This window comes from Eublepharis macularius, chromosome 16 (genome assembly GCF_028583425.1).
Source record: "Eublepharis macularius isolate TG4126 chromosome 16, MPM_Emac_v1.0, whole genome shotgun sequence".
Taxonomy (NCBI): domain Eukaryota; kingdom Metazoa; phylum Chordata; class Lepidosauria; order Squamata; family Eublepharidae; genus Eublepharis; species Eublepharis macularius.
In genome coordinates, this window is record NC_072805.1 from 47,017,543 (window position 1) to 47,045,327 (window position 27,785).

General features: G+C 47.8%; 1 protein-coding gene across 4 annotated transcripts in view; it reads left to right on the top strand.

Annotated features, from left to right (window-relative positions):
• Positions 1-27,785, top strand: part of ZFPM1 (zinc finger protein, FOG family member 1) — a 96,718-nt gene that overhangs the window by 54,927 nt on the left and 14,006 nt on the right. For 2 of the 4 annotated variants that reach the window (XM_055000869.1, XM_055000870.1), the window contains exons 3-4: positions 2,855-2,950; positions 25,768-25,904. In XM_055000869.1, the coding sequence (XP_054856844.1) occupies positions 2,855-2,950; positions 25,768-25,904 (233 nt within the window). Of the gene's footprint in view, positions 1-2,854; positions 2,951-6,046; positions 6,078-8,811; positions 8,869-25,767; positions 25,905-27,785 lie in introns of those variants that run through there. The other 2 variants (XM_055000872.1, XM_055000871.1) reach the window with 2 other exon arrangements.

The window sequence follows — 27,785 nt, forward strand, 5'->3', positions numbered from 1 at the left end:
CGAGAACCACAGCTCTCTTCATCAGATGCATCATCAGCTGTCGAGAACCACAGCTCTCTTCATCAAATGCATCTGACAAAGAGAGCTGTGGCTCTTGAAAGCTTATGCTACAATAAAGTTGGTTAGTCTTAAAGGTGCTACTGAACTCTACTATTTTACAGCTACAGACTAACACGACTAACTCCTCTGGATCTATAAGCCACGTTGGCTCTTGGGCCTGCACCGCGTATGCACCATGCAAGCCTAGAATTTGAGCACCACAAGTTTCTAACCCTCACCAGCTAAGTTTTGAAAATGCGTGGCTGAAATCCAAGTAGCTGCTCTGCTGTCTGTTGCTTCCTGTTGCTACTGGAGGCTGAATAAATTATGCAAATTCATGACATCTGTCATTTGTCTCGTACTGCTGGATTTTTGGAAGCTGCATTGAATTCCCTTACGGGAGAAAGCATAAGATGTGAAATTCTAAGATAATAAATAGATCATAAGAATGTCAGCGGTGCCTAGCTGGATCAGATCGGTGGTTCCTCTTGCCCAGCATGCTGTCTCACACCGTGGCCAGCCGGTCACTCTGGAGGGTCACCCACCAGGATATAGAGGCTGAGGCCTCCTCCTGATGTTGCCTCTTGGTGCTGGTATAAAGGGTTCACTACCTTTGAATTGGGAGGTTCCCCTTAGACACCATGCCTAGTAGCTAGTAGACTGATCCATTGTGAATCTGTCTAACCCCCTTTTAAAGCTGTCTATGTCTACATCCATCGGTACATTCTTTGACAGTGAATTCTACCATTTAACGAGGCGTGGCTGAAGAAACATTTTTTGTCCATCCTGAAACAGCTGCCCATTAATTTCATGGGGTGCGCGCAAGTGCTAGTACCTTGACAGAGGGAGTAAAACTTCTCTCCCTGCTTCCTTCCCTTCCTTCTGTGCATAATTTTATAAACCTCTATAGACTGAAAAGCTCCAGACACCTCATCTCTTCCTCCTAGGAAAGGCGCTTCAACCCTCTGATCACCTTGGTTGCCCTCTTCTACCCTTTTTCCAGCTCTGCAGTGTCTTTTTTGAGATATGACAACCACGACCATGCATAATATCCCAGTGGAAGCTAAACCATAGATCTATACAAGGGCATTACGGTATTGACAGTTTTATTGCAACCTTTCCTAATAATCCCCGGCACAGAGTTTGCCATTTCCACCATTGCCACACACTGAGTTGACATTTCCATCGAGCTGTCTACTATGAACCCTAGATCTCTTTCCCTCTCAATTTCAGCCAGTTCAGACCCCATGGCGTCTATTTATAGTTGGGGGGGGGGATTTTCCTTTGTGCATCGCTTTATACTTGCCTATACTTCATTTGCCATGTTGTAGTCCTTTTGCCTCATCTGGAGAGAGCTTTTTTGGAGTTCTTCTCTTTCATTTTCATTCTCCTGAATAATTTGGTATCCTCAAACTTGGCCACTGCAATTAACAGGAAGAATACAGCTTCTCTTGAACCCTTCAAAGCCCTCCAACTTCTATGCAAAATGGTACCCCTTCTTAGACTTCCTAGCCAAAAATGACTTGTTGACATTGAAATTGCCTTTTTATACCATCATAAATCCAGATATCTGAATTATAAATGTGCTTTGTATGAAAACAGATTTGTTAGCTTGTGTCCCACTTCTGTTGTTGATGTTTGGTCATCCTTTTCATGTAATCTCACCTGCAGTGTATGTTTGCTCACTAATGGTTATATACTGAAGTTATCATTATGTTACTTGCCTACTGCTATGTATAATGTTGTACCACTTGTATACTGTTACTGTTGTTATGCTATTTGTTATCAATTTTAAAAAAACTAAAAAAAAAACCACTTGGCCACTGCACTGCTCACCCCCGATTCCAGATCACTTATGAACAAATTAAATTATTTCTTGAATTTGGGTCATAGAATTTGAGGCAGAATGTGAACTTCTGCTTTTAAATAGTGCAAAGAATCTCATAAAAACGTGTGTTCAAAATATTTAAATCTACAAACTGTATTTTAAGACCCTAGGAAAGCTGGAAGTAGAGGAACTAGGAAAGTGAGGGGGTGGGAGGGGGGCCTCCCTCATGCTGAGGTTCAGGCATAAATGTTCACTGAAAATACCTGGGGAATCTACTGGCACCCCCTCTTCCTTCCTTCCCTCCTTTTGTACACAGTCAGTAATTAAACCTTTCCCCTTTTAACAGCAAACCGTCTAGTTTCCTTTTGCATCCAAATTAACTGTGGTTTGCTACAACAATGGACCTTTTTCATTTGGGGGCCACCTGTGATGGGGAGGATGGCGTGTGAGGTTCAGGTGCTGGAGGCTGAGGGTCTCCCAGGTTTGTTCTCATAGCAACAAACCGTGGTTGATCCTGGTATCTGTCCGAATGATAACTACACTTTAGCCAATGTTTGTGGGGCTCCTGTCAGAATATACAAGTCTGCCTTTCTCTGGGTGCCATTTCTGACATAACAAAAGCACCAATCCAATCTAGTGTTGTGTTTAACTTAGGCCTAGTTCTCAAATAGTGGATGAGCTAGTAAATCGGAGTGTGGTTGTATGACTTCTTATCCAAGGTGGGGGCTTAAGTGGCGGAATGCTCCTCCATCTAAACCAACTCGCTGTGTGCAGATAATGGGCATTTGGGGAGAAGAGTTCTAGAGATGTTGGTTTTTTTCTAAGTGCTATGGGAGGGCTCGAGGGAGAAGAGCATTCAGCCCGGCAAGAACCAAAAGGAGCATCATGTGATTAAGCCCGGAGGTCATCCAGTGCTCCGTGTCATCCAGCTGCCAACTGTGTGTCTTTTCCGAGGGCTTCAATGACGTTTTGCTCTTTCCCTTTCAGAGGCAGAGCCCAAAGAGAATTCAGCCAGTCCCAAGGAGCCCGATAAGCAAGACATCCCGGAGGATCCCCAAGAGACGGACCAGTGGAATGGGCCAGGTAAGCGCACTGCTCCACTTCTCCCTTTTCTGATCAGGCTCATCCAAACTCTCTTGGGTGGTAATCGGATGTCCCGCTCAGGGCTTGGCCACCTTTAAACAGAGGGAACTAGTGTCATCTAACCAGATACCCAGTGAAGGACCACAGGCCTAACAGGCCCACGTTGGCGACACGCTGAATCTGTGAACTGGCCCTCGTGGTTGCTAAAAACAAGGGTGATCAGCCAGTGGAAGAGATTTTGAGTTCTGTTTATTGATCCCTTTCTGAGGATTTAGCAAGAAGAGGGGGACTTCTGAAAATGAGAAAACCTATCACTGAATTTGAGACCAAGGTTGCCTTTTTGTTTTGAAGAAGAGGAAAGGCAGACTATCTTCGATACTTGGTTTCCCCCTCCAATTTGAGGATAGAAGCACACCGCTGGCTTCCAAAAGCCAACAAGGTCAAAACTCAGGCATGTTGTGAGGGCTGCAGATTACAAAGTTAAGGAGCATCTGTTTCCCCAAGGCAGGATGCTGCCTGTAGCCCTGGCAGTTTCTCACATTGGACTTTCGTCTCTAAGCCACATAGGCGTGTGGTGAAATGTTGGGCGTGCCGGTCTCCATCTGCTAAGGGGAGAGGAAGGGAGCGTGTCATGAGCTGGCAAACAGTGGCGTGGTTGCCTCTAATAGAGAGGGGGTTTGGTGAGATGAAAATGTCTTAAATAAGCCTCAGGAACTCCCTGCTATAAGAAGACGAGAGTTGAACAGCAGAGCGGAACCATTGAAGAAGAGCCCTGTCCCTTATTATTGTACCCCCCCTCCCTTTAAGAATATTCTGAGGTTGCCTGGGTCTGCATCTTCCAAATGTGGGTTTATGTTGAGAAAAGGATTCTCTGGACAAGCTGGAGCCGACAGGACAGGGGCTCTGCACTGGCATCAGCTCAGGCTGTGGGTGTCCATAAGTGCAAATAGATTCATGTGGGTAGCTGTCTTGGTCTGCAGTAGAAGAGCAAGATTGGAATTCCAGTAGCACCTTACAGACCGACTAGATTTCTGGGGGATGAGCTTTTGAGAGTCAGAGTTTCCTTCAACAGATAGTTCCCTTTGACTCTTGAAAGCTCATCCCCCGGAAATCTAGTTGGACTCCAATCTTGCTCTCCTAAGTGCAAAGAAACCCCGGTCACATCCTGGCTGCAAATTGGTGGTGTTACCAAAACCTCCAGGTGATATTTATTCCTTTTCCATCACAATCGTTTTTTTTTTAACCCCTGGCACAAAGTGCTCCTGTTGGAGTGGGCATTTACTGTGTCATGGAGTTCTTGGCTGGAAATTCAGGAGATACAATAGAGAAAATGGGCCCCCACTCACATTCTCAGCGGAGGCAGCAGCCGAAGACCAGTGCTGGATCATTTTGTTTCCTGCAGGGGTCAACCCAATGACTCTAGAAGCTACCCCCCTGCCCAACAGGGGCACATAGTCCAAAATATCCCCTCTTGTTGTTCCCCCAGAAACATTTAGTGGTATACTATCTCTGAACATGGACATTTCGCCAACAGTGTCACAAGCTCTGTTGCCTTGTGCCATTCCCCTGTTATAGGTCAGGAAGGCGCATGGTTGAAGTCCCTTGGAATGGGGGCTGCTGAAATCTTTGGTTGACTGGGAAGTGTATCTCGGCCTTCTCCGAGCGAAGAGGAACAGTTTGTTTCACTGCGTCTTTAAGACACATGGCTTAAAAAGCCATCAGTTTCATTTTGATTAAATGAGGTTGGAACTGGGCGTGCCCAGCCCTTCCTCCCAGCAGCATTAGACAATACTGTTTAGACAATACTGTCTAGATAATATTGTAGTTTACAACAACCCTGTGAGGCAGGCCCAGCTGAGAGAAATGACCAAGTTCAACCCCCTACACAATGGAGGAAATTCACAGCTACCTCCCTCTCCCTCTCTCTCCCTCTCCCTCTCCCAGTCTGAAACTGCACTACATTGACTCAAACAATTCTTTTTCGTCACACCATATCCATCCAGGAAGCAAAACCACCCCGTTGCTTTGCTCTTATCCTGGTTGGCCTGAGTTCAGCCAGTGACTTTGCTTTGTGGTTCTGGATAGTTGAGTCCTCGGACCACCAAATGCAGCGAAGGGATCGACAAGGACCTTCCAGGTTGCTTTGTAGACCAGTCTAGAGCCTCAGCCACCTGACAACTTCATTGTGGAGTGCAGCTGGCATCCCCTCCTTGCATGACAGGGCCTTGCAAGTGGGCCCCTAAGAGCACAGGTCTGTCGGGTCCAAGAAGGGAAATGTGTTTCACAGGCAAGCTGACATCCCTCCCCATCTCTTCCTGGATGTTTCAGCCGGAAGTATCTGCAAGACATCCCACCTCCTCCATTATCTGTGCATTCCCACCCAGCTCTTTGCCCTCAATGGACGTGTGTGAAGTTTGTTAAGTTTGTGCAGCTGCTAGCCCTCTTTGGCAACCATCAGCCCTGGCCTGAGCACACCCTCAGCCCCCGGATCCTGCCGTAGCACCCCCCCCCAGAAGACAGAAATGGTCAGAGCTCTGGGCAAATCTGGAGGTACTTAGTGTGTCCTGCCTGGTGCTGGACCACCTGTTGGTGTTTGTATTTTTATCCGGAGGCTCCGATGCTTTGTTTCTTGCCCCGGCATGTCAGGGGTGCAGTCTGATACCTGTGCCCACGGAAGTCAGCTGGAGTATCCAAATGGACACAGACCGTGGCCTTAACTCCATGGCCTGAGAGGTGTATGTTTCTTTCCCATTCACTCCCTGCTTCTTAAAAAAAAAATCCATCTGGAGAACTTAAAAACTTGCACACGGTTTTGTGTCGTTTTGGTATTATGGGACTTTGGTCTTGCTTCTCTACCTGCAGCCTTTTTAAAAAAAATGGTGCTTTACCAAAAATAAAGTTGTCTTGCGGTACTTTTTAAAGAATTAATTTTTCTCCTACTCTGGCCCCACAGGGATAGCTCAGCCTGCTGGTGGGTTCCCCATAGAGACCACTCCACTTGCATCTTCCATTGCAACCTATAATGTTAGTAACAGCGCCCTGTTCTGTTTCTTCTGAGCTATGAGGAGTCATCCTGGCAAACCCTGGTGGCCTGACAAAGTCCTAGCCTGTGCATTATGCCTTAATGGTATGAACTTTGATCAGCACGGGGGTGATAATTTTGTGTTATGTGTGGGCTGCTAAGGCTTTTCTGGTGGATTTTATTATAGAAGTATGAGAGCTGGCTGCAGTTGGTACTCTGTACATGCTCAGATGGGCTCTCCATCTGGAGTACAGCCCACGAAAGCTCATCCAGTTGATGAGGTTGAACATATTCCCTGGGGCTGGACCCTGCCTCAGAGGAGCATATGGAGGGTGCGTTTCTTGCGCCTCTTCCCAACCCCCACCCGCCAACCCTCGGAGCGCTGGTTATTTGCATTCTTTATGTAAAAGAGATTTTATTATCGTCGCTGCACAGCCCATCTCTACTCTGGTAATTGGAGTGATATTAATTTCTGTGTGGCTGGGAGTTGATGTGAGTCCGGCGATGCCGTGCCGATAGGCTTTTCCTCCTTGCACTAACCGCCGCGATAGGCCTTCTATCAGTCTCTGTGCAGGCACCGCACTTATCAGGAATGGAACGGGCAGAAAAAAAAGGGAAACTTTTGAGCAGCCTGAATTTCTTCTTTATCTGGCAGGATCCGCCGTGTGTCACCAGTGGCAGGCTGGGAAGATGGTGTCTGAAGGCTGGGCGGGGGGGGGGGCGGGAGTGTGGCGTATGTCTGTGTGCAGGGGGAGGGTTTTGCGGTTGGTCCTTGGTGCCATTTTAAACCTTCTCCCCCGTTCGCCTGGCTAGCCCCGTGGGAGCCTGCCGTGGGTTTCCTCAGATTCTGGATTTGTCTTTGTGGCCTGTGTCTGGCTTAGCCTGCAGGCCAGCTGAGCGGCCAAGCCGGTGTTGCCAGCCCTAGAGTGGGTCTGAGAACGGCAGGAAATGTGAGGTTGCCCATTCCCTTTTGGCCGCTTCCTCCTGAAGTCAGCTGCGCTAAAAAGCTCTTCTTTGTCGCCACTAGAAGGGCGTGGCCAACTGAGGGTTGGTCAGAGTGTATTTTGCAGTTGTCACAGCGAAGATTTAGAGGCACAAGGAGAGCAGCTAAGGTTGGCTCTCCTGGCCCTAAGGGGAGTTGAGTGACGGCCAAAGCCCTGCCAGGGAGAGGGTGGAATTTTCCCTTTGGGGTATTTCCAAGAAGAGTTCGGCTCAGGGTCCGGCAGGGATGCTCCAGGTATATGAGCTCTGCTTCAGAATGCAGCACGGATTAGAGAGCCCTCCCAGGGCACCTGGCAAACAGGCTTTGGCCTGCAGATTTTCATCTCGTGCCCTGACACATTTGCTGATCTTTTAGTTCTCCCTTTGTGTGTTTCAGTTTGGTCTGGAAATGACAGCTCCCTGTTTTGCCCTCCCCTTCCCCATAACTTTTGGGATTATTGATCATGCCTCAGCCAGTGAAGTGAGCATGGGGAAAAATCTGTTGTTGAATAAGCCTAGATATTAAAGGAGGTGCTGAGGAAGAGACACGGGGCTTCCCTTTTCAGTGGCAGCAGCGTGTCTGGCTTCGCTTCTGGTTTCAATCAGAGGCAAGGCTGGGGCCGCCCGTGCTGCAGTCTCTGCTGTCCTGGAGCAGCCAGTGGCAGTGTTTGGTATTGAAGGTGGCCCCCGTCCCGTAGTTCCTGCTGAAATGCAAACCTTTTCCTGCTAGCCATGTTCCTGCCAGCATGCTCGCTCTGGGGCAGTTGGGCAAGAGGAGGAAGAATGGCTCTCCAGCATGTCTTTGTCAGTGCTGCGCGATGCGTAGCCAGAATGAGAAAGTCATCAAGGGAAGGAGAAGAAAATGAGAGGGATTTTTTAAAAAAATCTTTGTGATGACCTTGTTCGCTGGAGGGGTCTTGGCTGCTTTAAAATTCTGATATGCAAATAGCTGATAGCTATAATCTATAATCCTCAACTTGGGAGTGTTTGCAGATGTAGCGGCTCGTTCCATTTACTTCTTGGTCTCGTAAATCTCGCTCAGAGGCAGCGAGTGGTGTATCCAGCCGCTGGGGGCTCCGATGGTCTCCAGCAGGTTGGGTGGCCTGTTCCAAATTGCCCCCGGGCAGGAATGATAGGAGGGGGTTTGCCAGGTGTCCTGTGCTGCTGCTTGCCCCCTTAGTAATAGGTGGAGCCCGCCTAGGGCAGCAATCAGCTGCAGGAGCCCTTTTCAGGCAAAGGCCTCTTTCATGAGAGGGTCCAAAGGACTCTTGAGAACAAACTAGTCTTAAAATGACTTTCGAATTGTGGGCATTTAAATGTGTTACATCATCAACACTAAAGAGTCCAGTATCACCTTTAAGACTACCAACTTTATTGTAGCATAAGCTTTTGAGAACCACAGCTCTCTTCGTCTGATGATGCATCTGACGAAGAGAGCTGTGGCTTTCAAAAGCATATGCTACAATAAAGTTGGTAGTCTTAAAGGTGCTACTGGACTCTTTACTATTTTGCTACTACAGACTAACACAGCTAACTCCTCTGGATCTATCATCAGAACTAACACTGGTGTGTGACTCAACCACATGGGCCAGCCAAGACCGGAAGAGTTTGCTTAAGGTGAAATAAAATAGTTCTCCACCAAGGGAGGCAGAATTTAACAACCTGGATGAATTATAGAATTTAAGCACATTTGCACATCCGTGTTGACTTATTTATTAACGTAAGAAGAGACCTGCCTGATCAGACCAGTGGTTCAACTGTCTAGAAGATAAGCATGGTTTTTATTATTTATTATTATTATCAGGTCCAGCATCCTGTTTCCACAGTAGCCAGCCAGGTGTCGCAGGAAGCTCAGAAGCAAGGGCGCAGGGCCCAAAGCCTCTCATTGTTGGCCCCCAGCAAATGTTGTTCCAAGGTACACTGCCTCTAAACATGGAGGTTCAATTTCGCCATCATGCATAATGGCCATGGGTGGACCTGGGTCCCACATGAGGATTCTGCCTTTGCTATTCAGATACTGTGAAGGGTGCTGAAAATTGATTCCCCCCCCCCCCCCGCAAGTACCCAGTATCCTGTTCAGAAACCCCCTTGGTTTCTAAAACATCCGTAGGAATTACTCACATGCAGAAGTATACATTTGCTGTTGAATCACAGTTGTGCCTAATCACGAGGCTGATAAAATGCCAACATCTTTAATGAACGTCCTACCTTAGCATTTCTTATAAGCTTTTAGGGAGGAGGTCAGAAACCAGCTGATTAAATGCATCTTTATTACTGGCAGAAGATCTGGACACAGGTGTAAGACGCCCTCTGGGCAACTCTCCATTCATATCAGCTGATAATTCCAGCCCTGCAAAGACACCCCACGCCAGTCCTATCCTTTTCCTGGCCCCTTATTTTCACTATCTACTTTTAAAAGTGTGCAAGGAGGGAAACCTAAATATTCTTTAAAAATTGTGGCTTTAATAGAGTGAACAGAGTTCTGTAGGTTAGATTTGTTCGACACAGGAGTGTTTTCTATCTGATGGTCAGCTTTCCTAGCAGCCAAACATGTTGAGACAGTTCCTCCCTGCCCCCCTCAATTCTAAGAACGATGTTGGTGCTTATTAACTATGGCGTGCTGAACATGGGGGCATTGTAGAAGTAGCTTTGGTGCGATGCCTTCTGCTGCACTCCGTTGTGCTCAGGGCTCATTTCAGTGATGATAGCATTGTGGGTTAAAAGTCCATACAGATTCAAGAGGAAATGAAGATATATTTTAACATCATTTAACATTTTGGGGTCAGGAAGAGATTTCCCTCCAAACCATATTGGCCGTGGATCCTGGCATTTTTTTTGCCTTCCTGTGGGCATAGATCAGGGGTCACTGGGGAGGTGAATTTCCTGCATTGCACAGGGGGTTGGACTAGATGGCCTTTGGGGGTACTTCGGGCTCTGTGTTTCTATGTCATAACTTTAGCAATGTTACTGGGGCGGATAGCCACCCTATGCCCTGTAAGGGGTTTGTGCTTTTGACACACATGCCCAGCGTTCAATACAGTACTTACTCCTTTCAAATGGGTGGGTGCATCTGTTACAGAAAAAGCACCCAAGACACTTGTGACACCTTAACAGCTAACAGAGTTACTGGCACAGAAGTCCACATCGTGGGATGACCTGGGCTTCGGTCCATCCGAGTTTATGCTATTTAATAGGTTTTGTCTTTAAATTATGCAGCTGGTACATAGAATGTGTAAGGAATTCGTGCCTGTGAAACTAATTTTGAGGTTTTGCAAGTTTATAATTTTTAAAAAATGTTAAATACATCTGTAATGTTTTAGGTTTTGTCTGTCACAGGGTTAGGTGAAGTAGAAACTCAAGCAAAGTAGTGCCCATTGTGTATCGTGTTATTGTGTTGCTTTCCTGTGCTTCCCACCCACCCATCAATGACTTCACAACACACAAGCACACCTGTTGCAACTTTTTTCTATAGCTGACCATCAGTAAGGGGGTAAAGTTGTGGGGCAAAGTCTGTTTATTTTATTGGTCTGGGTATTTCTATCATGCTTGTTTGCTAAGAAAGCACTCAAGGTGACTTAAAAATCTAATCACAAAAACAAGATCACATTTCAAACAAAAAACCTGCCAAAAACCCCCACACCATTTGTCTTCAAATTAGATGGGGTGAAAAGTACGAGTGAACAGAAGGATCTCCACCTGGTGCCTGCAGGAAGATAAAAGACCCTCGTGCCTAGATCCCGATCAAGAGGAGAGCTTGCTCCCTTTGCACCTCCAGGTGGCCATCTTTGGGGCTGTCAGAGGGTGGAGGGATGGGCAGGAGTCCACCAGTCAGGCACCCCTCCAGACTAGCAGGAGCCACCACCCCTGAGCCACTGAACAGTCACGGGGGAGCCTCTTTGAAAGCCAATTTTAGTAGGAAGGGGGGGATTTAAAAACATAACTTCTTGTAGTTATAAGCCTGCCTTTCTCACTGAGACATGAGCAGCTTACTTGTTAAACAATGCAGTCAAAGAACATGAGAGATCTAATAAGCAATGCTGTAGGACTAGGATTACAAAAGGAGAGAGAGCACTAAAAGGTATCACTCCCAGGGAGAAGGGCATTCCACTGCTAGGGGAGCTACCACAGAAAAGGCCCGCTCTCTGGCATCCATTGGGACTAGTCTCGGAAAGCAGAGGTGCCCAGGGTGACCCTCATGTTCCCAGGAGCACAGTGAGAAGGGCATTCCACTGCTAGGGGAGCTACCACAGAAAAGGCCCGCTCTCTGGCAGCCATTGGGGCTAGTCTCGGAAAGCAGAGGTGCCCAGGGTGTGACCCTCATGTTCCCAGTTCTTGGTAAAAGCCAACACTTTGAATTGTACCCCAAAACAAGCTGGAAGTGCTAGTAAAATGTGCCTCCAGTAATCAGCCCCTGTAAATATGTCATGTTGTGGATCATCTGAAGTGTCCAACAGTCTCCAAGGGACAGCTCCATACACAATGAGTTACAGTAATCAAGACAGGATCAGTAGCTGGGGAATGGGGTTGCTCTGAAGATGACAGCACTTGCCCCTCCAGTGGCCTGACCCATTGCATGGACTGCCCAGTGCTTCAACAAAGCGTTGTTAAGAGTTCACTGTATGCCCACCTGCCCAGTGATCCAGGCATCTTTGTAGCAAGACTGGCAAGGAGATCCCTCTTCTGGGCTACAGCATCTCCCGCGCTGAGTGATGTTTATACCTTGCAGATAGATCAAGCTGCCTACCCTCCGCAGAATACCAAGCAGCCCCTTTAAAGAAGGAAAAAATAATTAGAAGGTGCTCGGCTGCCTTCCCAACCTGTAACTCTGCCTTGTGTTTTATTGTCCTATTTCCTTTTTATGGGCTCCTTTATTTTCGCACCCCCATCAAATATTCAAATAGATTGGCGACCCTGGGGCCTCTTTATGTGGGGCCGTTTGTCACTTTTTATTCCCTTTTGTCTCCTGGCAAAGAGCTTTTACTATTAATTTCCGAGGTTTCTGGCCGGACTCCTTTTCTGCCACCTTCTAGGCTGCCTCCATCTCCCCCCCCCCCAGAAACTCCGAATATCATCCTGCAGAGACTCGTCCACAGATTCTGCAAGGCTGCAGGGCGGACACTTGGGGCCCTCATTTGTGGGCTGAAGGCAACCAGGGACTGGCTTCTACAGAGCTTCCCTAGGCCGGAGAGGGATTGTCCTCTCCGTCCACCTGCCCTACGAAATATCATTCATAGTCCTTATTTGGTGGCTCACTGCTTTTATGATTACAACACCTTTTCGGTTCAACCCCATAGAGTTCCCACTTTACAACTGGGATGCTAAGGAAGGGGAGGGAAGATTTGCCAGAGGCCAAGCTATGAGCCCATGATGGAGGCGGTAGGACTTGGCTCTGTTCCCCCAAACCCTCACCAACTGTCTAAACAGTGTAGCTCAACAGCCTCCGCGAGGGGGCAACGTTTGTCACACTGCTTAGAGAACGGGGGCCAGTCTGGGAGGACGGATTCTGGTCCCTTCATCTGCAGTTAGAAGGTCTCCCAGGATGCTGGCAGGCATCGATTCCAGAATTTCTTTTCTTCTTTTAAACCGGCTGCTGAGGAAGAAACTAACTTTCGAGATCGGAAGTCAGATCTCTGTAACTCACTCAACTGTTTCCCAGCAGTGGCTTGCCAGATATCCATTTGTTTATTGGCGCTCTTCGTAGTCCACCTTTCTCACTGGGGCTCAAGGCGGATTACACAGTGTAAGTCAAGACAGTCAACGGACAATGTAATAGGGTAAGGAATGCGGAAATTTGAAAATAATTAGAAATCCAATATAAAGCTGAAACAAAGTGGAATCAATTGGACACGGCATATTCAATGATGCAGAAACTACTGAGTAGGAGCATACTTAACAGCAACATACATTGCACACCAGTCCACAGTCTTTCATATCAACCAAGGCTTCCAAGTAGGGCATAAGGTCAGCAGATTGGATTGGTGAAATCCTAAGCAGAGTTACTGCAGTCTAAGCCCATCTAATTTATTTATTTATGTCATTTATAGTCCGCCTTTCTCACTGAGACTCAAGGCGGATTCCCCAGTGTGAGATTAGTACAGTCAGTTTCAAGGACATTTCCATAAACAATGCCAGAGAGCAAATAAACACAATTTTACCATTGAAGTCAAGGATCTTAGACTGGAGCAACTCTGCTTAGGATTTCACTGTAAAGCATCTGACAATCAGATAATGGTATACTGCTACTGGATATGGAAGTTCCATGTAATTGTTACAGCTAATAAAAACTGTTTGTCCAGATCACTGTGTGAGTTTATTGCAACCACAGCCTGGCCAGGGGGGGCTGTCTGCTATCTAAAGCAGCAAACTTTTTCCTTTCTCTATTTTTGTTCCATCTTTCTTCCCTCCTTTTCCTTTCTTTTTATCTTTGCAGTGACTCCTGTCTGAGTAATCTCTCCCTGCCTGAAGTTTCTGTGCAAACCTCAAGGTTTATTATCGGGTGGTGCAGGGCAGCTTGAGGCGGGACTGCCTGTTGTGATGGACAGAGCAGGGTTGGCCACGATCTTCCCGATTATCTGGTTGCATTTCTTTGTGTGTGTGTGCGTGCGTGCGTGTGTTGTTTCTTCCCCTTTGCGTTGGTATGTGTGGGTGGGAAAAATTATTCCAGCAATTTTCTTTATCTCTCGGAACAGAGTTTTACACTAGATAGTCCTATTTGTTTTAGATTACCCATGCTGGAGGGAAGCAAAGGGGGCAGGCGGTGGTGGGAACGTGATGTTAGCGGGGTCAAGGTGGCCTTGATCCACCAACCGTGCAGCAGTCAGCTGAACATCCCGTCCCCTGTGCTCAGAGGCTGTCCTCTGTACATGGTCAGAGGAACTCTCTTCCTTCATGCTATTTCTGATATTCTGGAGCCGAGCATGGGCATGATAAAAAGATTCTTGCATATTGAGCTAGAATATTTGAACTAAACTGCTTAGGAAGGGGATTGTGGCGGGGAGGGCAGTTGGGTCCTGACGGTGCTGATAAGAAACTGGCGTAGAACAGAAGAAAATGCTGTAAAGAGTCCCTCCTTTTATGAGACGCAATAACCCCCCACCTTGGCAAAGGAGATAGGATCACGGTTCATTCCAGGCCTGAATGGGCCGCCCTTGCTGCCAGGATATGATCAGACCCTCCAAAGCCCACCTCCCTTTTGTGCCTTCTCCTTGGAGCTGATGGTATCAGGGGCTGCCTGGCCAGGGTGCCGATTATGAGAAATTTTCAGCAGGGTGCATGGGGAATATGGGAGGGGGTGGGGAGAGGAGACGGAAATATATAAATAAATTGATGCACGACAGAGAGAAACGGGAACGCCAGAAGGGAGAGAGGGCAGAGGGACATTGTGGCCTTTGGGCACCAGCGTTAGCAACAGAATCGGGGAGCCCAAGTTGGGGTCTCGATGCAGGTGATCCTTTGCCCAGGTGGTCACTTACAGCATGGGGCAGGTGCCGCTTGGCCCGTTCACACAGCCCCCCAACAGGGTTGCCAACTGACCCAAATAAAATCATCAACCTGGTTCATGTGATCACGGCAAGGCAAGGTGCCCAGATCTAGTGACTGAGCCACTAAAGTGGAATAGCTGGCGACCCTATCCCCCCCCCCCAGAAACTGAGAAGCTGCGGGTCCTTTCCAGAAGTAATTAGGGTGGGGCCCCTTGGTGTCCCCTTGGCCTTGTACCCTCCCCCGTTGTCATACCGTGTCATATTGTAAGCAGCTGGGTAAGGGAGTCTGTCTTTTTGCCCACTGAGGCTATACACGTAAGAGCACTTCATGCCCTCTTAATAACAATAAATCAAGCTGTGGATTGGCAGTGAGTTCTGCCCAACTGCTTTAACGGTCTTGGCATCTCCTAATGAATCCTGGGAATTGTAGTTTGGGGAAGGGGCTCTTTGTGAGTTATGCCGGAGACCTACAGCTCCCGACGGCATGCTGCAGGTGCCAAATAGATTTCAGGCGGGTTTTATATTTACAAGGCAGAAGTGTTCACCCTCACTTTAACTGATGAACTAAATGTCAGCGATCTTTTCCTGCCCCCCTGCCCAGTCTGCTGCTGGGGGCTTCTGGGCACCTGACCCATAAGGCATAACTCGCTGCAGCAAAGAGGATGGGAAAGAGTCCTGAACTTGCAGCAAAGAGGATGGGAAGATTTGGCTGGCTTCATGGCTATTGTCCAAAAGGCTGTTTGGTGTTTGTTTGGTCCCTTTTTCTCAAAAACTCCTACCATGAAGTTGGTGGTTGGAGCTGTGTTTGGGGTGGGTAGACAGGCCCCGTTGCTACACAGGCTTGGTAAGAGCCTCTCCATTAATGGGGTCAGGGTTTGCAGCGATAAAGATTTGCTGTTGTTAACTGTGTCAAAAAATCAATAAATCCTCCGCGATGCTTGGCTGCGATAGGCAAGAAGAAATCCCCAATAGCCAGCTAAGCGGCGGGGGCTGGGCACACACTGACTGCGAGGAAGCGCAGGGGGAGGCCTTGCATCAGAGGAGACCCTACAAAAGCAGAGAGAGGTGAAGGACGCAGGGGCATTTGCACCTCCGGCTTGCTGTCGGAGAGTTCTCTGCTGCCCGGGTGCCATTTTGAAATGAATCGCAGCCAATGGACGCTCATAGGAGGCAGTCCAGGGGATCAGGTGCCAAGAAGCAAAGGTAAGGGGCAACTCTGAGAGCTGTTCTGCTTTGAAAGGGAGGGAGGGAGGGAGGCAAGGAGGTGCAGCTCCCTGATGGGCCAGACTCTGCCACACCCAAACTTGCTGATAACTCTCACCAGCTGCAGCTTGACCGTAGAGGTGCCACAGCTGACTTTCACTGTGGGGAGCAAAAAGGACTGCAGCTCCTTGCTTGCAAGGTGGGGCAAGGCTCTCTCCCCGGGCTGTGGCTCCCTCCCTTTGAGGGGGGGCGGGTGGCTCATGTTCAAAGTGCTTCTAGGCTTGGGGCTGGGCTGGTTTGCCCAAAGCTGTCCTCCAATTAGGACTTGGTTTAGACAGGCAAGCAGGTCAGAGAGACCCGGAGAAACAATCGAAGAGTCCTCTGTGTCTTTGGAATCTTCCTCTTAACCTCTGTGGGCCACCAACCCTCTAGCCCCTAGTGGCCTTTTGGCAACATGCTGTGGGCCTGGGGAAGGGTCTCTGCGACCCCCTTCTGACTTCCTGCGGGTCTAATTGAAGACCCAACAGCTCCTTTGTTATTCCCAAGACTGCCCCTGATTACTTGAGCACCGGAGCTGGCAAATCCGGGATAATCTCCTTAGCCCCTTTGGAGAGATTTCCTTTTGTGCAGGAAGGTGAAGAGTGAAGACGTTGCTTGTATGCAGCTTAAAACCTCTCCCAATCGCCCCCTCCATCTTATCAGGCCTGTGCTATCCTGCATCATTTCGCTAGTTGAGTTGTCAGGGGTACGCGTGTGTGTGTGTGTGTGTGTGTTAATATTCCTTCAGCCTCGTGTTTGCAGCTTGTTGGAGAAAAATAATATTTCTAAAAACAGCTTAAAATGCAAGATTTGTTTTGCTGAAACAGACCAAACTCGGCCTATTCTCGCTGATAGTTGGCCTCCCTTGTTTGTCCCCAGCCAGCGGTAACCCAAAGTATACTTAAACAGACCTCCTCCTTACGGATAGCTGTGATGGTCCGCTGTAGTGAAAAGCTGCTGGAATTCAAATGCAGGTTTGAGACTGCTAAACTTGGATGCAGTAGGGTTGGTAGTTTCCTGCCCAAGTAACTGTTGTTCCTTACAGGTTTGCATACGCTGTCCTGATTCCTTTTACTCCGCCAGGTCATCCGCTGGGGAAACAGTCTGCTTCCGCTCAGAGTGGATCCTTTGATCTTTTTGTCTGGCTCTTGTGTTCATCTGGGTTCTGCAGTGCAATATCACACCTCTTGTCTTGGGGAATGGGCCTTTCTCTGTGAGGCTCCTTCGGCCTCTTCCCCTTTGCAAACATGGGCTGTTACAATTCTGTAAAGGATTATTTGTACCCATAAGTGTGTGATGGCTGCCTTGTATGGAGTCAGTCTAGCCTGGTATCGCCTGCCTGGATTGGCAGTGGCTCTGTGCAGCCTAGGCGGAGAAAGGTTTTTCCTGCCCCCCAAAGATGCTGGAGTAAAACGAGGGACCTTCTCGGCACAAAGCATGCGTTCTGCCAGTTAGCCCCTCGCCTGCGGTATAGGTAACGCTCCCACTTGTTGCAGCTGGGCTTGAGAAGGGAAAAGAGGGATACTGGCGTGCTTCAAAAGGCTGTTGGAAAGGTGACCCTAAGCACAAACCATGTGGGTATTCGAAAAGCTTTGTTTGGGGGAAGGATCTCAGCCAAAGCATGCCTGAAGGGAGCAGCAAAAATGAGAATTGGCTTGGGGGAGGCTGGGGCTCTTTGGGCACTAGCAGCGAATTGTGGGAGTCTCATTTCTGTTTTGAGCAAAATCCTCTAAAGCGCTGTGATTTTTTAAAATGCTCTTCAAAAACGTCATCCTCCCCCCACCCCCAACTGCCCCAATTCCTCTCTGAAGTTAATCCTGCAATTCTTGTTGGCGTATTTGGCGTGGGCACTTGAGTTGAGCTGGGCTCCTTGGAGTCATTTTATTCACAGCAACTGGGTAAGGCCAAGGTTCCCCCGGGGGCAACTCTCTGCCTCCCCACACTCCCTAGTTCCTATCCCCGCAGTCCTGTTCCTTTGGTTGGAGCACACGCTCCTTCTTTGCAGCAGGTACATGTAAAGCAGGAGCTCCACCTGTTGATGAGGAGGGAGGGAGGAAGAGAGAAAGAGGCCCAGACTGGCCCACCATGCCCTGGCGATGACCGTTTAGCTCTAATTTCTTTATGGGATGCACCAAGGCTCTGAGCCAACATGTTGATGAAATGTTATCTTTGGAGAAAGTGTAGTTACTATAGGTACGCTTCTTGCTATTTTTTCTTATTACCATTATGTATGAATACTTTATTGCAATATTTTTCATATCCTCAATCTAAATTAGAGCTCTGCAAAGTGATATAAGCAGAAACATTGCTGATCCAGGGAGCGTACGATCCAAAATTGAATAATAGTAACATTCGATTTATACACCGCCCTTCAGGATGACTTAACACCCACTCAGAGCAGTTTACAAAGTATGTTATTATTATCCCCACAATAACAATCACCCTGTGAGGTGGGTGGGGCTGAGAGAGCTCTGAGAGAGCTGTGACTGACCCAAGGTCACCCAGCTGGCTTCAAGTGAAGGAGTGGGAAATCAAACCCAGCTCTCCAGATTAGAGTCCCGTGCTCTTAACCACTACACCAAACTGGGTCTTAAACAGTAGGGAAGACGAGAATGGCCATTAGCCAGGATGGCAAAATGGAGCCTCCATGTTTGGAGACAGTATGCCTCTGAAGGTCCCTGCTTGTGGCCCTTCTCGGGTAGCTGGTTAACCAGTGTGGGGTGCCACGCATGAGACTAGGCTGACATTTGGTGCAGGGCTTATCTTACGCTAGCTAGTGGATGTTGCAGATGGCTAAATAAGCTGAAGTAGCCACCAACACCGGTCCTTAAGCAGGAGCGGTTGATGCCTAACAACAACATGCTAAGGTCCAGCCCAGTGCTATTGCATTTGGCTTGTAAATGTTTTAGCCAGCATCTAGTTGACCTTGCTCAGAAAATGTCCCGGCGTGGCCTTAGGATCTTCCGGTCCCACCATTGTGGGCTGAGATTCCTGTTTCTTCCCCAGCATCTGAGCAGAACCCCAGGGAACAGAAGCTTCCCCGACTCTGCCCCCTCCCTATTTTCTCCCCCCACCCATTCCTTTTGTAACTTTATTATCGCAAGCGTACAGGCCGATACCAGCCCAATTTGGTTAATGATCCCAGAGATAAGAATTATTCCGATAACTTCCAGGCCAGCTGGCTTGCAGGAGCCAATCGGATCCGGCTTTGCCAGGAAGCTGATGGAAAGATAAGATAAGGGGGGAATTGTATTAACCTGCAGGATGGTGAAACCGAGAGCCAGCACCACCGATCCCGCGATTAGGGGCAGCGAGAGGCGCGCGCGCACTGAGCGAGAGAGAGGGGAAGAAATGGACTTTGTGCCTTGTGATAATCTGCAAGATTGTTCAGGCTATTAGCTAGGCTGGGCCTGGCTCTTATTAATGTATGCTTCTTAGTTTCTTGTTTTCTTTCTGGCAGTTTGGAGATGGTCTGGAGAAATGCAAGGGGTGCCGTGCTGTGTGACCCTCGGAGGGTGGCATCTTCTGTCTCTCCTTTTTCTGCTGAGGGGTTCTCCGCAGCCTGTGCGTGCTGCAGAAGGAAGTGGTAGAAATAGGAAGGGGTGCTGGGCATTCTGCCTTTACAGACTACAGATTGGGTGTTGTTTGGAGTGCTCCATGGAAGAGAGAAAAAACCCTGCATGTTTTTTAAAAAAAGACCCAAGGAGAAAACGTTTTTACTCACTCTTGCTCCTGTTCGTGTTAGTTTTCTTCTTGCAGGGAGTCTTTCATGCAAGGGAAGCATTATAAAAACAAATGATCCACTGCCAGAGGCCTAAAATGCTTAAGTCTGTTCTAACTCTGCAGTTCAGGCTCCATAAGGCAGTATGGGTGGGATCAGCAGTGACCCTTTCTGTGTGCCGAGTCCCTGAAAGCGTCACAGCCCCAGAGCTCGCTCTCCCTGATCTTCCACCAGTCTGTCCCAGATGCAGGCAGTTGCAGGCTATATGTAGGTGACAAAGACCATGTTCACACAGGTACTCCTGAGTGCACCTGTAGAAAGGGGAGCTGTGGCTATAAAGATGCATTGCTCTTTTCTTGCCTGCATGTTGCTACTGTTATTTGTGGTGCTTTGCAGTAACATAAGCAAAAGTCAGGTCACCGCCTTGAGGAGCTTGCAGTCTCACCTGAGATTGGGAGAGAGAAAAGGATCCCAAGAGGAGAAATGTGAAGGAACAGAGTTATGCCTCCTCTTAGGCTTCTTGAAGAGAAAAGCTAAGCAGGTGATGGAAATTGGGGATTGAAGGAAAAGAGCAAAAGGCAGCATGGCACGGGAATTTGGGGACAGAATTCCAGGCATGTAGAGAACAAGGAGAGATTGCGATCTGAGGAATATAGTACCCATTTGCCTGTTGTTGGCTCATTCACAAGAGTGTTTAAAAAACTGAAGTTTCCTACCACACTGAAACCATGCAAACACATTTCCACAACAGCAAAACTCAGCTGGGCAGACAAATATCTCTTGATGTCGGAGAGGGAGCTTTGTGTTACCCTCTTGAGATAAAATTTAGCAGAGCGTCTTGGGCACCTTCGGAGCTTAACTGATGTATTGTGCCTTGGGCTTTCCTGAGCCAGCACCACTTTCGTCAGGTGGGTGGAAATGTTATATACACATGCAGTGGTAGAGCAAAATGAATTGTAAACAGCGAGGCCAAAAGGTCATAAATTCAAGAGGTAAATATATTTAAAATCAGGTAATGCAATAATACAATCAATAAAACAAAATCCCTAATAAAAATGATTGCCAAAATTAAAACAGCAACACTGGGAAATGGAAAAGGTTTTCCCTTGATGGGTAAAGGAAGATCTTCTTTGTCAGAAAATTCCATGGGGGGGGGGGGGGTACATTGCAGAACAGCCAACCAACCTCCTGTCTGAACATGGATGTATCCGCAGCATCTTTCAGCCTTCATTCCCCTTGTCTTGAGCGTACACTTTGCAAGAACAAGAGCATTTTTCTTACAGTCACCAATGAGACGCATTTGAAATTGCGGTTTCAGCTCTGAGCTGTCTTGGCCTGGTCTGGAAGGATCCAGCCCTAGTTTGTCTGCTCTGCCATGTGGGTGAAAAATGGCTTGCCGGGGCAGGAGGCTTCTGTTCCTGGGCTTATTGACTGGCAAGAACAGACTCCTTAAGAGTGTCCATTGGCCTGAACTGTGCAGTGAGTTACTGTCAGAGGCTGCTCAGTTTCCACTTTGTTTTCCTGAATCTCCATCCCGTTTGGCTTTTAGTTAGGGGCATAATTCCTGTCCTGTCCGTTTCTTTTCTTTTCTTTTTTTTTTTTGCAAAATCCAGCAGGGCTGAAGGGAGGGAAGCAGCTGGCTTGGCTTGCCCTATTTTTGTCCCCTTGCGTCTGGAACGGTTGCCTTCTTTATCAGTGGCTATGTGTTTTCTCTGGTGGGGATTGATACACAGAAGATGGAGTGCTCTGACATGGAAAGTGTCAGGCAAAAAGGCTCTTATCTCGGAGGCATGGTCTCCTGACCCAAACGCAACTGATTAGCCAGCAAGAAGCAGGAGGAAGGCTGGCAGTTGTTGGGCACAAAATCCGCTCGTTTGCCAAGCTGGCCAGAACTTGTCGTTTAACCCTAAGTTGGCAGCTTCCCTCAAGGTTCCTGAAGAGTAAGAAGCTCTTGGTTGTCTGCAACAGAGAGCAGAAACGATGGCTTGCACCCTGTGGTAGCACTATGCTTTCTTAGAGGAACCACTGCTTTCTGAGGCGTAAGACAGACTGTATGGCGTTGCTTTCCAAGAGTAGGTTTGCAAGAGAGATTGCAAGCAGGTTGGAATAATTGGTTTCACAAACTTGCAGGACTCCTTTGACTAGAGGTGGCAATGAGTCAAAAGAAATGCATGCACACACCTCTCAACCCGCTTTTGATTCTCTCTATTGCATGCCTCTAGGCAAAGGTAGCCTTACCCTGGCTCAGCCCTTGTTTCTGCTAAGAGTACCTTTTGGGCTGGCATGTAATTCTTAATGCAAGATACAAAGTAGAGCAGAGAAACATTAGTAAACCAAATGTATGTTCTTGGAAGTAGGTTTTACACACAAGACTCAGACCTTAGAAATACAGAAAATGATTTAAGCATCACTTGTAGAAAGCGCCTAAGCATTTCCCTTTCTAGAGAAACTTGTACAGATGGCAAACACTGTAAACTCCGAGGAGTGCTTTGTTCATATAGAAGAGTGGCTTTCCATCTGGGCTTGAGGTTTGTTTAAGCCAACCTGATATCATTAAATAGTCTTTTTAAACCAGGGGGGGGGGAAACAATAGATTGTTTTCCCTATCCAGTTGTCTAACAGCGCAATTCTAAAAAGAGTAACTCCTGTCTAGGCTCATTGCAAACAGAGTAACTCTGTTTAGGATTGCACTAAGTTAACATTAGAGGAAGCAATTAAGTGGTGCATGATCCAAATTTCTCACTGGAATCTTTTGCAGAATTGCAAGGGATCCTGAGTGCCGTTTCCCACATTCTCACAGCTAGTAGTGCCTTGGTTTGGAGGGTTGCCATCATATAAGTGGAAGGAAGCATTCTGCACTTCTGAACTGGAGACTGAGAGCCAAGCTACAAGTGACACCTGACACAGGTTGGACACTTGTCAGCTTCCCTCAAGTTTTGATGGGGAATGTAGGCGTCCTGGTTTTACAGCTTGGCTCTCCATTACAGCTGCAAGACCAGGATGCCTACATTTCCCCTCAAAACTTGAGGGAAGCTGACAAGTGTCCAACTAGTGTCAGGCGTCACTTATATTTTGGCTCTTAATTGGAACCAGTGGTCCTTAGGGTTTAGTTCTGGACTCTTCTTTGAATGGCAAGAATGCCTTCTGAGCACATGCAGAGTGCTCTTTTGCTTCCATGGATGCAGACATAAAGCTGACCCACATACAAAAATAGGCTACCCCAGGACCAAGGACCCACTTCCAGGCACGTCTGGAGAGGTCAGCTGCCATTCATAAGACACTGTGACAGCTTTCTTGCATCTCTTCCGGGTCTGAAATTTGAATTAGACCAAGCTGGGTTTTTGACTGTTCTCCGAGTTTTCAGTTTCACTCCTCTTCTTGGCTCGTCTCAAATCCAAAACCACAAGGGATTCTCTTCTGTCTCTTTTCCCCTACCCCGGCATATTTTCATTGAATTTTGCTCTGATTTCCTGAGAGAACTGAAGAGGGGAATTTGGAGAAGGAGGCATCTGTGAGCCTCCTTCTGTTATCCTTGTCCTGCTGTCCTTTAGAGCCCTTCACGGCTATTCCTGGGCAAGGGATTAGAGATGCTGGAAAAATGGCTTTTCACCCGTTGCCCCTTCTCACCTTCAAGAGTCAGTAATCCCAAGACTGAGTTCAGCAGTGCCCTGGGTTCTTACAATCAGCTGGACTCATGCGGGGCGGGGCTGGCTAGAGCTCTGGAAAAAGGTTGGATTTTCTTTTCCGCTCTCTTTATCCCGGCAGCTGTTCTTGCAATAAATCGGTGCCCTTCCTACAGTGCTACCCCCATTCAGTTTATCGCTTCGGATTTCTTTACCCTGCTTTTTGATGCAAGTCTTCTCAAGACAGCGTATAATCCTTTTGAAATCAGGCAAAACACAATTAAAAAACCTGATCAAACCGTACAATTGAAAACCAAAGTAAAAATCCAGGAATAGCATAAAAACGCACAAACCAGTCCCTCAGTCAGCCCCCCAGTCTGGCCTGAGTCACCGCCTGATGTCAGAATGGGTCTTGGTTCCCCTTCTGCCTGTGAGGACGAGAGCACTGACTCTCATAAGCTCATCCTCTGGAAATCTAGTTGGTCTTTAAGGTGCTACTCGGCCCGGATCTTGCTCTTCTACTTCAGACCAACACGGCTGCCCACCTGAAACGGTGCCAGCAATGTTTAATTAATGTTGGGAACCCATAAGGTAACGTTAATGGCGAGCACATCAGGCCATGTGCAGTGTGTCTGTGCTTCACTGAAACCAGTTCAGGAAAATACTCGGTGGCTGGTGTGATAGAAAAGCGCATTAGGGAAAGTCCTTGTAAGTTGCCACCTATTGCATGGGGAAGAATCTCTTTTGCTTTTTGTTTAATTGCAGTTGTAGGCGATGGTGTTCTGTCCCAAATGAGTTCTCAAGGCAGCTCTTTACAGGCTGTTTTCTTTTTTAAAGGGAGAGGGGGTAGGGAACCACTGTACCAGATCTGAGGAAGGAGGGAAGTTATTGCCAAATGCTTGAACAGACTTTGGTGTTTGGATGGCCAGGATGAGGCCAAGTGGGCATCCCTTGGGAGGGCTATTGGAGACTTCAGGAAAGACCTCCCTCTGTTTCTTGGTCGTGGAGGGTCAGCAGAAGAGAACGTGCTGGCCCAGCCCATGCACACTGGAAGCATCCTATGGAGTCACCAGCAAAGAATGGGGGAGAAGGCTGGGGCAGCCTGAGTGGAGACGCTCACGGCCAAAGCATTTCACCTCCGTTCTGACAAGCATCAGTACCCTGGGACTCTTGTCTCCCTGTCCACCCCGGAGCATTTGATGTCCTTTGGTGAAAGGAGCAATCTGATTTCAAGGGCTTGTTTCCCACGCAGGAAGTTGGTGCTGGATCCTGGCCGGCCAGCCCAGCCGCCTTCCCATGCCTCCGCCTCTCCCCAGGAACGCCTCCCTCTTTGGAGGGAGTAGGGGAGAGAGACTCAGGGCTTGCCCCCGTCTCAGGGGTATCTCCGCTTTCAGATGTACACTGAGGGGTGTGGGGCATCTCGGTTTAGTCTCCGTCGGTGTATTGCTTAGCTGCCATCTTATCTGCCTGCTGAGAGATGAAGGTGCAGCGAAAACATTTTAGGGCAAGTCTTCCTAACCTATTTACATGTTATCTAACCCATTAAAGCGAGAGGCTTATCAGCCCATCAAGGCCATTACTGCTGGGAGCTGCCTCAAATGAGGGTCCTAATGAAGCAAAAGACAGACTCCCTTCGGATGGAGGAATGCCAACCAACTTTGATCTTTTTTCCCTTGCCTGGTGGGCACCATTCAGGGTAGCCAGAGAGTGTAGCGATGGGATGGAGCTGGTGTCCACCCACAGAAACTCCTGGAATTTGGGGGGTTTGTTTGAGAGTTTGCAATGTGGCAAAGAGTAATGAAGAGAGGCACATAGGTCTGACGCAAGAATCACTATCATTTTTATTCTACTCTTCTATGGAGCTCAGGGCCACAGATGTGGTTCTCCTGGGCTCCATTTTGTCCTCTTGTGCAGTAAGTTCAGCTGAGTGTGTGTGTGTGGGGGGGACTAGGTTAAAATCACCCAAAGCGCATCATGGCTGAACGAGATTTGAACCCATCCGTAGTCTGATACTGCTGTGGCTAATTTAGTGACTAATAAAAACAGCTGCTCTTTCTCTCACCCTGCCTGACATTACATCTCAGGCATTGCTGCCACGTGTATACCTGTCAGATGTGGTAAGAGCACAGCCTAATTTGGTGGGGTGAATCCACGTCGATCTGTTGATACTGCCAAACTGCCCCAGACATCTTCCATAACGAGATGGCGGCCATCTTGGCGATGGCGGCCATCTTGGCCATGCCTGTGCAAGTGGGAGCCCTCAGGCCGGACCGAGTGGAGGCTTTGCATCTTATCCGAAAAGGCCAATTCCAGATTTGGGCCTGGATAAAGCTGAATAGATTAGTCACAAACTCAAGAGGCATCAAAGGGTTACTCAAATAACAGAGGGCTCCGTTTTTTTCCTTCAGAAGTGCAGCCAAGGCCAAAGGCTGCTGAAGCAGTGAGTTGTGGGGGGAAGCTACTTGGGAGGGGGGTTCCACAGAAATGGGCTTTTCTTCCGAAGGAAGTGGCTGACGTTGGAAGTGGTTTTGTAGGCATTGTGGGAACTGCCTAGTCATGCCACCTCCATGGCGGTAAGAAATAAAAAAACCCAACATCTGGATGCATAACGTAGAGCACCTTTCCGTAGTGGCAGAGGTGGCCTGGGAACATTGTGTGTGTGTGTGTGTGTGTGTGTGGATGTGTCACTGCCTTTCCTTCCCCCTAACTCCAACCTCCCCCCCCATTTCTCGCCCTCTTTCTGCCAGGTGAGCTGCAGCTGACAACATCCGAGGGCGAGAGCGAAGTCTTTGCCAAGCAGAACGTGCCCGAGGGCTTGTCGTGGGGTCCATACCCGGGCAACATCCACAGCGAGCTGGCTGCTTCTCCAGGGCACGGCGAGATGGTAAGAACCCTTCCAGCAGAGCAGTTCACCTGTGCATGCCAGTAGAAGGAGTCAGGGCAGGGTACTAAGCAAGCAGACAAACAGTAAAAAAAAAGATTGCACTGAGTAATAATAAAAAGAGCAAAAATATGAGTGAAAACATAATATAAATAGGGAATTTCATTACATACCTTTACCTGTGTATCAGTGTACATATAGCAACAAACAACTCAAATACAAAACTCGTTCATTTGTTATAAAGTAACAACCCAAAGTATCTGTGTTGTTGGGACTCCAAAAATCTCATTCACAAATGAAATGAATAAGGACATTTCAAAATAATCTCCATAGCTGGTTTTGAATGCCCCCTGCAATTTTTTTTTAAACTAGCCCATCAGGGAAAGAGGTATAGTCCAATCTATTCTGCGCATGCTAGTTTCTACTTACAGAGAATAATGGTTAACATCAGGTGGTATTCAAAACTGCTGTCCCCTGCCTATAGAGAGACATCTTACAACCCTGCCAGCACCTTGCGACTTTATCTTGACCAAGAGTAAGTCACGAAATGAGCACAGAAAGGGTTGCAGATCTCTGATGAAAGAGTCTTGAGGTCTCCAAAGTGTGTGTGTGTGTGTGTGTGTGTGTGTGTGTGTGTGTGTGTGTGTGTGTGTGTGTGTGTGTGAGAGAGAGAGAGAGAGGGAGAGGGAGAGGGAGAGGGAGAGGGAGAGAGAGAGAGAGAGAGAGAGAGAGACAATAGCTGATGTTTAAAGACTGCGTCCAAACAGTGGCATCCAAGCATCCATTTCCTTCTTTCTCACGTGCCGCCACCTGATTTTAGCACTGCCCAAACCACAGAGAGATGCCTTATCTCCTTAGCAGATATTATGGCAAGGTTATATCTCATCAGCCCCAAGTTTTCAAAAGGCTCACTTGTCGATGTGTCCCATGGTGTGTTTTCGAAATCCAGGCTGGAGCGTCTTATCTGCTGGACTTACTCCAGGGCAGTCTTTTGTTCTATGTTGATAAGTGGAACTCTTTAGCATCTTCATAAATAATCTAAAGCTAGATGTATAGAGGCCCGTTTTGCAGGTGACCCCAAATTGTCCAGGTTGGTGAAAGTCCTGTTTCACTATAAGAAAACTCATATGTGTTCATATTGGGACAAAGATTATTGACTTCACATATGCAATGAGGCTGTCTCCATCCAAATGTTTGGGTCATAGTGGATAACTCCATGAATCTGTTAATTCAACATGCAGCAGTTACGAAGTTGATCCACTCTAAGGGTAATTAGGAGAAGCGCTGGAAATAAAACAGCCAGTATCCTAATTCCCCTACTTTAAACCATAGTGCATCCTCATTCGGAGCGCTCCGTTATCTGGTTACTCCATCTCAGAAGGGGTATGGTAGAACTGGGAAAAGTGCCAAAAAGGGCAACTGAAACTATTTTAAAGCACTGGAGCACCTTTTCTCCTATGAACAGCTTTGTGGCTTGTCCTTTTAGAGAAAAAGACAGAGGGGGAAATGGTTTATGAAGCTATGCCTAGTCAGAAGAAAATAGAAAGAACATTCTCCTCCTCCTCGAATATGGGAATCCAGTGAAATTAGTGGGTGGTAGATTCAGGATGTTATTTGGAAAGGTACGCCCATTAACTTATGGAACTCACTGCCACAAGGCGACGTGAGGGCTTTAAAAGACAATTTGACAAACATGTGGAAGAGGTTTGTCAGAATCCATGATAGCTGAATGGACCCTACAGGTTAAGAGTATCTCCGAATATCTCTGAGCTGCTGTAGTATAGTGGTTAAGTGGTTTGGCTGTGAATCAGCACTCAGCTGGTTCAAATCCCACTACTGCTATGGGTTCAGCAGGCGGCCTTGGGTAAGCCGCTCCTCTCAGCA